Raw genomic sequence first — 11,305 nt, 5'->3', positions numbered from 1 at the left:
CACGGAGGCAAGGCCGAGTAGCACCGCCTCCGGAGGACGCCAATGCGAACCGGCGGGGAAGTTGGTGGCCGCTGCCTAGGAAGAAGAGCGGCGTCTCACCCTGCGCACCCCTCGCCTCCGATGGGCTAGACCGCGCCGTGGCGGGAAATCCGCGGCGGGAGAGCCCCGCCTGCCTGAGGGTGTTTACAGCGGAAGGCGTCTCAAGTACAGGCACGGGTGGTGTCTCGCTCGGTTACACTCACTGACCTCCGCGGTGCACGAGTTCAGCAGTGCACACCTGTAGGCTGGCGCGCGGGTTCGCCCCCTCCCGCGAGAGGACAAGGGAGCGGGCCCTGGGGAGGGAGAAGAGCCCGCGTCGCGCATGCGCGGAGCGGTGCCGGCGTTATGGCGGACCCGGGAGCTGCTGTCCGGTGCTCGCTCCTGCAGCTGCAGGAGTCCATGTCCGCAGCAGACCGCTGCAGCGCCGCCGCGGCCAGTTACCAGCTGATCCGTGGCTTGGGGCAGGAGTGTGTGCTCAGCACTAGTTCTGCAATGCTGGGTGGGTAAGGTCCCCGGGGTTGGCTGCCGTCAGAGGAAGGCGGCTCCGCGTTTCTCTCCTTACCTGTAGCCAACGTCTTGTAAAGTCTCTGGAATCTGTGGATTGTGTATACTGCTCTCTTTCCCCAGCATGTGAGAAACAAGTTTTAAACCAGGTGTTATAAAATGACCCTCAAGTTTGGCAGTCATTTTTATTCAAAATTGGAGCTGAGAGAATAAGACAGTATTTTGTTACATCTTAATCTCACTTGAGCCCATTAGGATCTTTACAAAATCCTTTATTCGTTGCACCGTATTTTCAGAATAGTTGAAAACCCACTGAAAAGCATGCTGTTCTTTTGACTTTTAAACTTTTCTTTTTATGTTACGGGCTTCCTATATCAAGCGGTCTTGGGATTCTCTCTGTATGTAGACTGAGCCTTCAAATGCTGGGGTTGTAGAGGTGATGAACCTCGCTTTGCTCTGTGCTTTTTAACCTTTTACTAATGCCCTTATGTAAATTTACTTTTCTTTGTGGAAATGCTACATTTCAGTCTTTTTTTTTTTTTTTTTTTTTGTATATGAGTGCTTTATCTGCAGAAGAGGGCATCAGATCACATTATAAATGGTTTTGAGCCACCATGTGGTTGCTGGGAATTGAACTCGGTACCTACTGGAAGAGCAGGCGGTGCTCTCAACCACTGAGCCATCTCTCCACCCCCCACCCCCCCACATTTCAGTCTTAAAAAAATATTTTTTGTTGAACTAGCCTAGACTGGTCTCCAGCTTGTGATCTTTCTCCCTAATGCTAGGATTACAGGCATGGGCTATTATGGTTAGATAGTACACCTGCGCCCCAAACGGTATTTGTTTTTATTATCTGTGTCCCTATGTGTACATATGTACTACGGATGTGCAGGTGCCTATAGAAGCTACGCAAGGGTGTTGGATGCCTGAACTGGAGTTACAGACACCAGACATAGGTGCTGGGAAGTGAATTCTGGTCCTCTGAAAGAGTAGGGGATGGTCTTAACCACATCCCCTAATAGTGTTGAGGGCTGGCAGCTCAGTGTTAGAGAGTTTATCAGGTGAGCATGTGGTTGTTGATTGGTTCAGTACCTGGTACTACGACAGGAAACAAAGCTCAGTATGCTGTGGGTAAAAATTGTAGTCCTTTCTTAAACACAGATATGCAAACTCTTAAAAAATCTCATTGTATACTAATGTAAACTAGCTGGATGCGGTGTTGTATGTCTTTGTTTCTAGGCAAAGGCAGGTAGACTTCTTGAGTTCCAGGTCAGCTAGGGCTGGCTGTATAGTAAGACTCTGGCTTTTGTTTATTTTGTTTGTTTGTTTTTGTTTTGTTTTTAGAGTCAGGGTCTCTCTGTGTTAGCCTTGGCTGTCCTGGACTCACTCTGTAGACCAGGCTGGCCTCGAACTCACAGCGATCCACCAGCCTCTGCCTCCCAAGTGCTGGCATTAAAGGCATGCGCCACCACACCTGGGCCTGTTTCGTTTTTTAAGTACGTGAAACTTTTAACAAGTGCTATATAGTAAGTATGCATTCTCAAGAACCTAGTAATGATGGAGAAAACAACATAAAGAAAGAACATTTGATTGCTTTCTGTTTTTTCAGTGTTTCAAGGTTGGAATTCATTTTTGTGGGTGACGTAGTTGGTCTTAAGGCAGTTTCATTTTTACTGCTAATACACACTATACTGAAATATTATAGGTTGTGAGTTTCTTATTGTTACAATAATCCCTGCGGGCATCTCTTGGATTTTGGTTCTGTTACCTGACAGTGTCTACACACATAGCCCAGCCTACTCTGTAACTATATATCCTGTATTAGCATCTCAAGTTCTGGGATTATATGGCTTGGGCTACGGTGCTCAGAAAGTTACTGATTTTATTTTATTTATTTATTTTTTTAAAGATTTATTTTTTTATTACGTACACAGTACTCTGCATGTACATCTGCAGGCCAGAGGAAGGCATCAGATCACATTATAGATGGTTGTGAGCCACCATATGGTTGCTGGGAATTAAACTCATGACTTCTGGAAGAGCAATACAGTGCTCTTGACCGCTGAGCCATCTCTCCAGCCCGAGTTACTGATTTTAATTAACAGAACTCACCTTATAATACTGTGATCAGAAGCTGGACATAGGTTTTACCAAGCTAGAAGTAAGGTTTTCAGGCAGATCTTCTTTCCGAAGGGTCTAGGTGATAACCCTTTCTTCATTTATTTAGTTTTAGGACTAAAGTCCCTGTTTCTGTGTTGGTGAGTCTTGCATTTAGAGTGTCCACTATCTGTGAAGTGCAGCCCCATCTTCAGAGCAGCAGCAAGCAACATGCCAGGCTCATCTTTTGAGGTGCCTGGGCCTCTGCTGTGCTACTGTGTTCTACCCTGACCCTGTGTTCTTCCTCTTCTCCTTTCGCAAGCTGGCCCACACCCCCCATTTAAGGCCTCATAAGATTACATTGGATCTACCAGATGGAGTATTATAATCATCATTTTAAGGTCACTAATTAGCAACCTCACTCCACCTGTAACCTTTGTTACCTTGTAAAGTTGATATTCAGAAGTTAGGCATCACATGTGAGAGTGTGGTGGGGAGAGCAGATAGTTTTATTTTGTCTACTGCATTTGAGGAACATCATCCAGAACTTTCTGTTTTCATTGTTTCAAAGTAATAGCCACATATTAGGGGTTTTGTTTGTTTGTTTGTTTGTTTGTTTTTGTTTTATTGCTTGCAAGACTACCTTGAAAACCAGGCAACGCATTTAGAGATCTTTTATGAAATACTTCTTGGCACGTCTAATTTTTTTTTTCTTCTCCCCTCTGTCTCCTTCACCTCACCCCCCAGCACTGCAGATTTCCTTAGTTTTTTCCAGAGAGTTTGGTTTGCTTGTATTTATCCGGAAGTCACTTAGCATTGATGAGGTAAGTAAACTTTCATTTTGTCTCTTCTTCCTCGTTGTTGGAGTGGCTTATTCTTACTCATATTTTCTGCTTATTTCTTATAGTTTCGTGATTGTAGAGAGGAAGCCCTAAAATTTTTATGTGTTTTCTTAGAGAAAATTGAGCAGAAGGTCACACCTTACTCTCTTGATATTAAGGTAAGGAGAAGGAAAAACCAAAACTCATACATGTCAGCTTTACACTTACTTGGTGGTTTAGAGAACTTATTGGAGCTTTCTCATTTCAGCTTGACTGTGTTTGGAATGACTGTGTTGTTCAACATTCATTTCAGTTTTAATGAGGCCTTTGTCAGACAAGTTGCTTCCATGATGTTGTTTCTTCATACATGGTTGTGTATGAGAAAAATAATGCTTTTTGTAACAGTGAACTGTATGTTTTAAATCATGAGGACTTTCTTTTTTTGTTTTTTAGAGATAGGGTTTCTCTTTGTAGCCTTGACTGTCCTGGACTCACTTTGTAGACCAGGCTGGCCTAGAACTCACAGCGATCCACCTGCCTCCGCCTCCCGAGTGCTGGGATTAAAGGCGCGCGCCACCACGCCTGGCCTAAATCTTGAGGACTTTCAAGAATACTTTATAAGATAATTTTGTAGAACTTTTCTTTAACAAGGAAACTTAGCTGTCATACCTTAGCCAAAACAAACAAGAAGTTTCAATAGTTAGTATATATAAAATGTGTTAGAATTGACAAGGTTTTTGATATAGAGTTTGTTTTATTTATTCTTACCAAAATTCTGTGGAGTGATTTTTTTCTTTTTTTTCTTTTTCTTTTCTTTTCTTTTTTTGTTGTTTGGTTTGTTTTCCTGTTTGGTACTGAGGTTAGAACCCAGTGACTTGAACATGCTAGGCTACTTAATTTCTTTTTTTTGTTTTCATTGAAGATTTATTTTATTTATTATATATACAGTGCTTCATCTACATGAATGCCAGCAAGTCAGAAGAGGACATTAGATCACAGTACAGATGGTTGTGAGCTACCATGTGGTTGCTGGGAATTGAACTCAGGACCTCTGGAAGAGCAGACATTGCTCTAAACCTCTGAGCCATCTCTACTGCCCTTGATTTCTTTTCTAGCTCATTTTCTGACTTTGTTTCATTACTTTTTTTAAATGGTTTTTAAAGGATGTACTTATTTTTATCTTCTGCATATGAATGTTTTACCCATGCGTACATGGATATGTGTACCATGAGTGTGCAGGTACCTGTGGAAGCCAGAAGAACATATGGATTCCTTGGAACTGGAGTTACAGATGGTTGTGAGCCACTGTGTGAGTGCTGGCAACCAAACTTGAGTCCTCTGGGAGAACAGCATGGCTCTTAACTGCTGAGCCACCATCTTTCCAGTCCACTTTGAACACTTTGTTGCTCTCTTGTTCTCACTTGTTTTCTTTCATTATCAGTGTGTTTTCTGAGCAACTCAAATTCCTGTGCTCAGGAGATTTCTCCACTTCAGCCCATGAGTAGCTGGACCCATAGCTACTTGACGTATAGCAACGAGAATGAAGTGTATGTTCCTAGCAGTGATATACTTTTTGTTTTTTAATTTTTTAAAACATTCTTAGTGAGTCATCATCTACTTCTGAGTCATAACTCTACTGGGTTGGATTTTTCAATAATATTGATTGATTGATAGATTGATTGGTTTTTCAAGAAAGGATTTCTTAGGGGCTGGAGACATGGCTCAGAGGTTAAGAGCACTGGTTATTCTTCCAAAGGTCCTGAGTTCAATTCCTAGCAACCACATGGTGGCTCATAACTATTTATAATGAGATCTGGTGCCCTCTTCTGGCCTGCAGGTATATATGCAGACAGAATACTATATAAATACTAAATAAATGAATTTTTAAAAAAAGAAAAATAAGATCACGGCATGGTGGTATATACTCAGGAAGGCAGAGACAGTTGGATCACTGTGCGTTTTAGGCCAGCCTGGTCTACAAAGTGAGTCCAGCATAGCCAGGGCTATACAGAGAAACCCTGACTTGAAAAAAAAAAACAAGAAAAAAAAGGTAGGTGTGTGTGTGGTTTCTCTGTGTAGCCCTGGCTGGCCTCAAATCCAGAGATCTGCTTGCATCTGCCTCCTGAGTGCTGAGATTAAAGGCGTGGGCCATCACTGCCCGGCCAAGTTTCAGTAATTTTTTATTTATACATTTATATACTCTATTATGCTTTTAATGGTTAATTAATAATGTTTTTTTTATGTTACACATTGATATTACCACTCAGATACAGTTTTACCTAATGCTAAGTCTTAGTTCTTAAGTCTGTTGATGATTTCTGTGTCTCTTTGCGTGATATGTCTTCTTTGAATCCTAGAATACTTGTACCAGTGTGTATACAAAAGATAAGACTGCTAAGTGTAAAATTTCGGCCCTAGACCTTCTGATTAAGGTAATTTTATATTTCTAAGTAGTATGTTTTTATGTTAAGTATGCGATTATGTAAATGACACGCAGATGTTGTAACCACCACCTGGCAGCACAATGATGTTTTGTTCTCATAATTTTCTGAGTAATAAGAGAAGAATTGGAAGTTGCAAGAGGAATAAAGGAGAAAATTAGCTAAGAATTTGCTGCTTTTTAACTTTTACTGCTTTTGGTCAGATTTGATGCTATTATTACAAGTGCCCAAAAAGCAGCTCCTGTGTTTCGCTCCAGTTTTTCTTGAAGCCTCAGCAGTGAGGATGGTACTGGTGTCTCCCTGTCCTTGGGGGCTCACTTCCACTTTTAGTCTGCCCTTTGGCCTTTGGGGCTTAGAATTACACTGGCCTTAGTTGGCCTGTGCTCTTGAGTGCCTCTGGAGAAAAGTTCTAGTCATGTTTTTGATCTCTGGGGAAAGTTAAAATTAAGTTTAGCCTGCCTTTCCCTTGTGATCTCCTAGCGATCACTCACGTCCCGCATCCCCAGATTTCAGGCAGGTGTCGCTTCCGAGAGTCCAGCACACATCTGCGGAGGCCAGGATTTTGAAGCTGCTCTGAAGTAGAGGCTGCTTTTTCTGTGCCTTCGTCTCTAGAAAATGCTAATCTGTATTCTCTTAGTTACTTAAGATACTGAGAAGTTCTAGACTCATGGATGAATTTAAGATTGGAGAATTATTTAACAAATTTTATGGAGAACTTGCATCAAAGGCAAAACTGTCTGATACAGGTGAGATGTTATTCTCAAATATTTTATTAAGTTAACATTAACAATTAATTTCCTCTATGGGTTTTTTTTTTCTGGAAAAAAAACAACAACACAATGGAAAAAAACAAAAGGATTCCTCAAAATAGAAAACACATCAGGTATAATTTAGCTTAGAGAAATAGATTTAGATAAAAAAATGGGGAAGAATTTCATGAAAAAATGTAGGCATTCTGTGTTTTATTATAAAATTACTTCAAGCATTAAAAACAAAACATGTGTGTATGTGCAATTGCAGATATGGGGGTCAGAGTGTGGCTGAGAGGAGTCAGTTCTTCCCTTCTGCCATAGGGGTCAGGGGTCAGGCTTGGCAGCAAGTGCCTTTACTTACTGTGCTGTCTCACTGGCCCTAAAATAATTTTGAATTGAACAGCTTCTTCTTTCTTTCTTTCTTTCTTTCTTTCTTTCTTTCTTTCTTTTTGTTTTGTTTGTTTTTTTGTTTTTTTGGTTTTTTTTGCTTTTTTGTTTTTTGAGACAGTGTTTCTCTGTGTAGCCCTGGCTGTCCTGGAATAGCTTTGTAGACCAGGCTGGCCTGGAACTCACAGCAATCCGCCTGCCTCTGCCTCCTGAGTGCTAGGATTAAAAGTGTGCGCCACCACACCCAGCCCCTTATTTCTTATTTATATGTTTTTTTGTTAATTTCACATATTTAAATGTAGTTTTAGGCTTTCATTTATCTGAACTTCTTTTTTAGTTTTAGAAAAAGTCTATGAACTCTTGGGAGTACTGGGTGAGGTTCATCCTAGTGACATGATAAATCACTCAGAAAACCTGTTCCGGGCTCTTCTGGGAGAACTTAAGACGCAGGTACAATACGCCGAATGATAGAACACCTCCATTCTCTTGGCTGTTTTTTGTTTTTTCATTTTGTAATGTCTTCCTAAACCCTTCCTTTTAGATGACATCAACACTAAGAGAACCCAAATTTCCTGTTCTAGCTGGCTGTCTAAAGGGACTGTCCTCACTTCTGTGCAACTTCACTAAGTCCATGGATGAAGGTATTGCTTGATTTTCTTTTTATTCCGAAATATGCTATAACCTAGGTATTAATGATATTCTAAGCGACCTATGCTGTATACAAGTCACTGCTAGAAGGACAGAGAAACCAGTCAGCAATAAAACATGTCTTGTGTGGAGCTGCAATGAGTAATGTTATTGGAGACAGTTACATAGGTAGCTGGTGTCAGCTTGCCTAGAAGATCCATACATTATCGTTATATATGTACTCTCCATTGTTCTGTAGGACATAAAATTATGAAGGTCCACAATAATATTATATTCACATTGTAGCTGTCATCACTTGCCCGGTGACTAAGGTAGTGTTCTGTTGCTGTGTGGAGACCGAAGTAACTCTTATAAAATAAAGCATTTAATTATGGGCTTGCTTACAGTTTTAGAGGGTCACTCTATGACTATTCATGGCAGGAAGAAGAAAGCATAGGCTTGAGGCAGTAACTGCAGTCTCCACATCCTGATCTCCAAGCAGTAGGGAGACAGAGAGAGAGAGAGACAGAGAGAGACACAGAGACAGAGAGAGAGACAGACAGAGACAGACAGAGACACAGAGACAGAGACAGAGACACAGCGACAGAGACAGAGAGAGACAGAGACAAAGAGAGACAGAGAGACAGAGACAGAAACAGAGACCCACCCTCAGGGACACACCTACTTCAACAAGGCCACACCTCCTAATCCTTCTCAAACAGTTCCACTAGCTGAGGACCAAGTTCAAACATACAGCTATTCTCATTCAAACTACCACAGCAGGTATTGCATGTAGAATATGCCTGTGAGCTTTGGGGGAAAGGGAAGTATATTTGGCCTTAAATAGGTCACTTTTTAAAATTTTCTAGTCTTCAAAGAATCCATACTCTATCTCTCTCGTAGGTGAGAAAACTGAGGTTCTGTAATGTAATTGGTGATTTAGAGCCTGAGCTCCTACATTCTTTGTGCCAGATTTTCTTTGGTTTTCCCAGAAGCTGTATCAACTTGCAACTCTAGCTCAATCGTAAGAGATTTGTGCTGCTACCGGCAATATCAGTCTATCTTAGGAGAAGTTGTGTGCAGGTGCCTGATAAAGAACATAGTGTTAGAGTTTTCACCACCTTCTTCTGTTGTTGTTGTCCCTTCAGATCCCCAGACTTCAAGGGAGATTTTTGGTTTTACATTAAAAGCAATTCGTCCTCAGGTAGTATTACTATTACTTTTAAATCTTCTACTACAGTTGTACTTGTGAATTTGAAACAATGATTTTTTTTTTCCTGCCATAGATCGAGATAAAGCGATATGCTGTGCCTTTGGGTAAGATTCTGTATTTAATAAGGTAACAGTTTAAATTATTTGAGTTAGCATCCTGAGTAAGGTTTTGTTTAAGCTAGAATGAAAGCAAATACAAAAAAATCTGTGATGTTTCACATGTAACTATTTATAACGGAGCTATAAGATTTTGTCAATTTTGCTTGTTGGGGCTAGCTAGAGGCTTTACTCAGTGAGTAAAGGTACTTGACCCCAACCATGGTGACCTGAGTTCCATCTCCAGGATCCAGAGAGTGGCAGAAGAGTGTTCACTCCTGCAGATTGTCCTTTGGCCTTCATAGTTGTGCAGGCTCACACACACACAAATACAATAAGAGAATTTTTTAAAAGAATACATTTTTAATGTTAGTGCAGTTAGGGTCAATGGTCCAAAATATGTTTTACATCCATATAGGAAAACTATATATATATATATATATATATATATATATATATATATATATATATATATATTAGAATATCAGAGTCAAGCTATTTGATTATTTTGTTGCTGAGACATGGTTTCACACTGCCTGGCATGACCTTTCACTTTACCATATAGAGGAGGACCTCCACTTTTCTAGTGCTTAGATTTCAAGCATAAGTAACATACTTGTTTACTCCATGTTAGCTACCATACCTAGGGCCTTGCGCATGCTCTATTCTGGCTTTGACGTATTTTAAATGGGATGGTTTTTGTATTTGCAGCTGGCCTACGGTTACTTACCCTCCACGCATCTCAGTTTACTCCCTGCCTTCTGGACAGCTATACTACTTTATTTGAAGTACTGTCAAAGTGGTGCAGCCATCCAAACATGGAATTAAAAAAAGCTGCACATTCAGCCCTGGAGTCCTTTCTGAAGCAGGTACTTCAGACTCAGTGTGTTCACCACAAGTTCCTCAGAACTAAATTCCAGTCTTGTGCCTGCATGTTTGTTAGTCTCATATAACTTACGTACATATATTTTAACTGCATTACGAACATATAATTTAAGTACAATATGAGCATAAATTTGAATATGTGTGTGTGAGGGCGTGGGGTAAGTGGTGTGGTGCTTGCTTGTCGTCCCAAGCCTAGGAAGAGGATTGCTGGAGGCCACTCATCCTGAGCTACTCAAAGCAAAGCAGTAGCTAGGTAGTGGTGGCGCACGCCTTTAATCCCTGCACTCGGGAGGCAGACGCAGGCGGATCTCTGTGAGTTCAAGGCCAGCCTGGTCTACAAAACCAATGTACAAAAGTACAAAGAAGGCAGGCGTGGTGGCGCATGCCTTTAATCCCAGCATTTGGGAGGCAGAGGCAGGCAGATCTCTGTGAGTTCGAGGCCAGCCTGGTCTACAAAGTGAGTCCAGGACAGCCAAGGCTACACAGAGAGACCCTGTCTCGAAAAACCAAGAAAAAAAGAAAGAAAAAAAGGAAAAAAAAAAAAAGAAAAAAAAGGACAAAGAATACCATTCAAATCTGATATACTACAACCAAGAAAACAATCATTTCACATTTTTTGGTGACTGTTTTCTTTTTCTCCCCCCCCCACCCAATATAGTTGTGTAAAGAAGTATTATTTTTAATGTTTGTTGCCTCAAGATTTTTCCCACATAATAGTATGCAGAGATTTATATGATTTATTTTTAATAGGAATATAATGTGTCATTATGAACCACAATGTTATAAATTGTCCTTTATTTTGTGAGATTATTATTTTTAATTTTTTGTTGTTGTAAGTAGAGATAATTGAAGAGAAGTGCATGAAAAGTACACAATCTAGTACTAAATTAGTGCGAGTTTAAGTGATTAAATATTTTATGGTAAGGTGAAAATCTTTTTAGTAGTTAAGTAGGTATCTAATTATTTTTTTGGTTGTTATTGTTTTGTTTTTGAAATAAGCTCTTACTCTGTAGCACAGGATGAATTGAAACTAAGCCTCCCAATTGCAAGGATTACCGTGTGAGCCACTATGGGTGGCTCAATTATTTCCTTCTTGGGAAGTGTTCATGATATGCTTTGTGAATGAAAAGGTTTTGAAGCAATATGTATGGGAATTCCATATTTTAAAAATAAATGGGAGTAAAGATATAACACCTTTGGAAGTAACTAGGGAGCATATTGCTGTTAGCAATGGAAGCAGTTTCCCGCCTTGCCTTTCATAGTTACCTAGATTGTTTCCAGACTTGAGTAGAATTTGTGTTAAATTTAGGAATGCTGATTTTACGTCAACTTGACACAAACTAGGGTAATCCGGGAAGAAAGAATCCTAATTGAGAAAATGCCTCCAGAAGATTGGCCTGTAGCCAAGGGTCCTGGACAGTTTTTTTGGTCGATAATTGATGTA

General features: G+C 40.5%; 1 protein-coding gene across 2 annotated transcripts in view; it reads left to right on the top strand.

Annotated features, from left to right (window-relative positions):
• The first annotated feature begins 58 nt into the window (after window positions 1–58).
• Window positions 59–11,305, top strand: part of PRKDC (protein kinase, DNA-activated, catalytic subunit) — a 180,032-nt gene continuing 168,785 nt past the window's right edge. Inside the window, exons 1-10 of one of the 2 annotated variants that reach the window (XM_084802475.1) lie at window positions 59–538; window positions 3,388–3,464; window positions 3,548–3,640; window positions 5,819–5,893; window positions 6,540–6,648; window positions 7,379–7,491; window positions 7,583–7,682; window positions 8,817–8,872; window positions 8,955–8,985; window positions 9,688–9,845. In XM_084802475.1, coding sequence (XP_084658601.1) covers window positions 385–538; window positions 3,388–3,464; window positions 3,548–3,640; window positions 5,819–5,893; window positions 6,540–6,648; window positions 7,379–7,491; window positions 7,583–7,682; window positions 8,817–8,872; window positions 8,955–8,985; window positions 9,688–9,845 — 966 coding nt within the window. In that variant the 5' untranslated portion in view covers window positions 59–384. Of the gene's footprint in view, window positions 539–3,387; window positions 3,465–3,547; window positions 3,641–5,818; window positions 5,894–6,539; window positions 6,649–7,378; window positions 7,492–7,582; window positions 7,683–8,816; window positions 8,873–8,954; window positions 8,986–9,687; window positions 9,846–11,305 lie in introns of those variants that run through there. The other variant, XM_084802476.1, reaches the window with a different exon arrangement.

The sequence above is a fragment of the Acomys minous genome (assembly GCF_964271855.1).
Source record: "Acomys minous genome assembly, chromosome: 11".
NCBI classification, from domain to species: domain Eukaryota; kingdom Metazoa; phylum Chordata; class Mammalia; order Rodentia; family Muridae; genus Acomys; species Acomys minous.
Note: the sequence above shows the minus strand (reverse complement) of the source record. Positions and strands in the feature narration are given on the sequence as shown.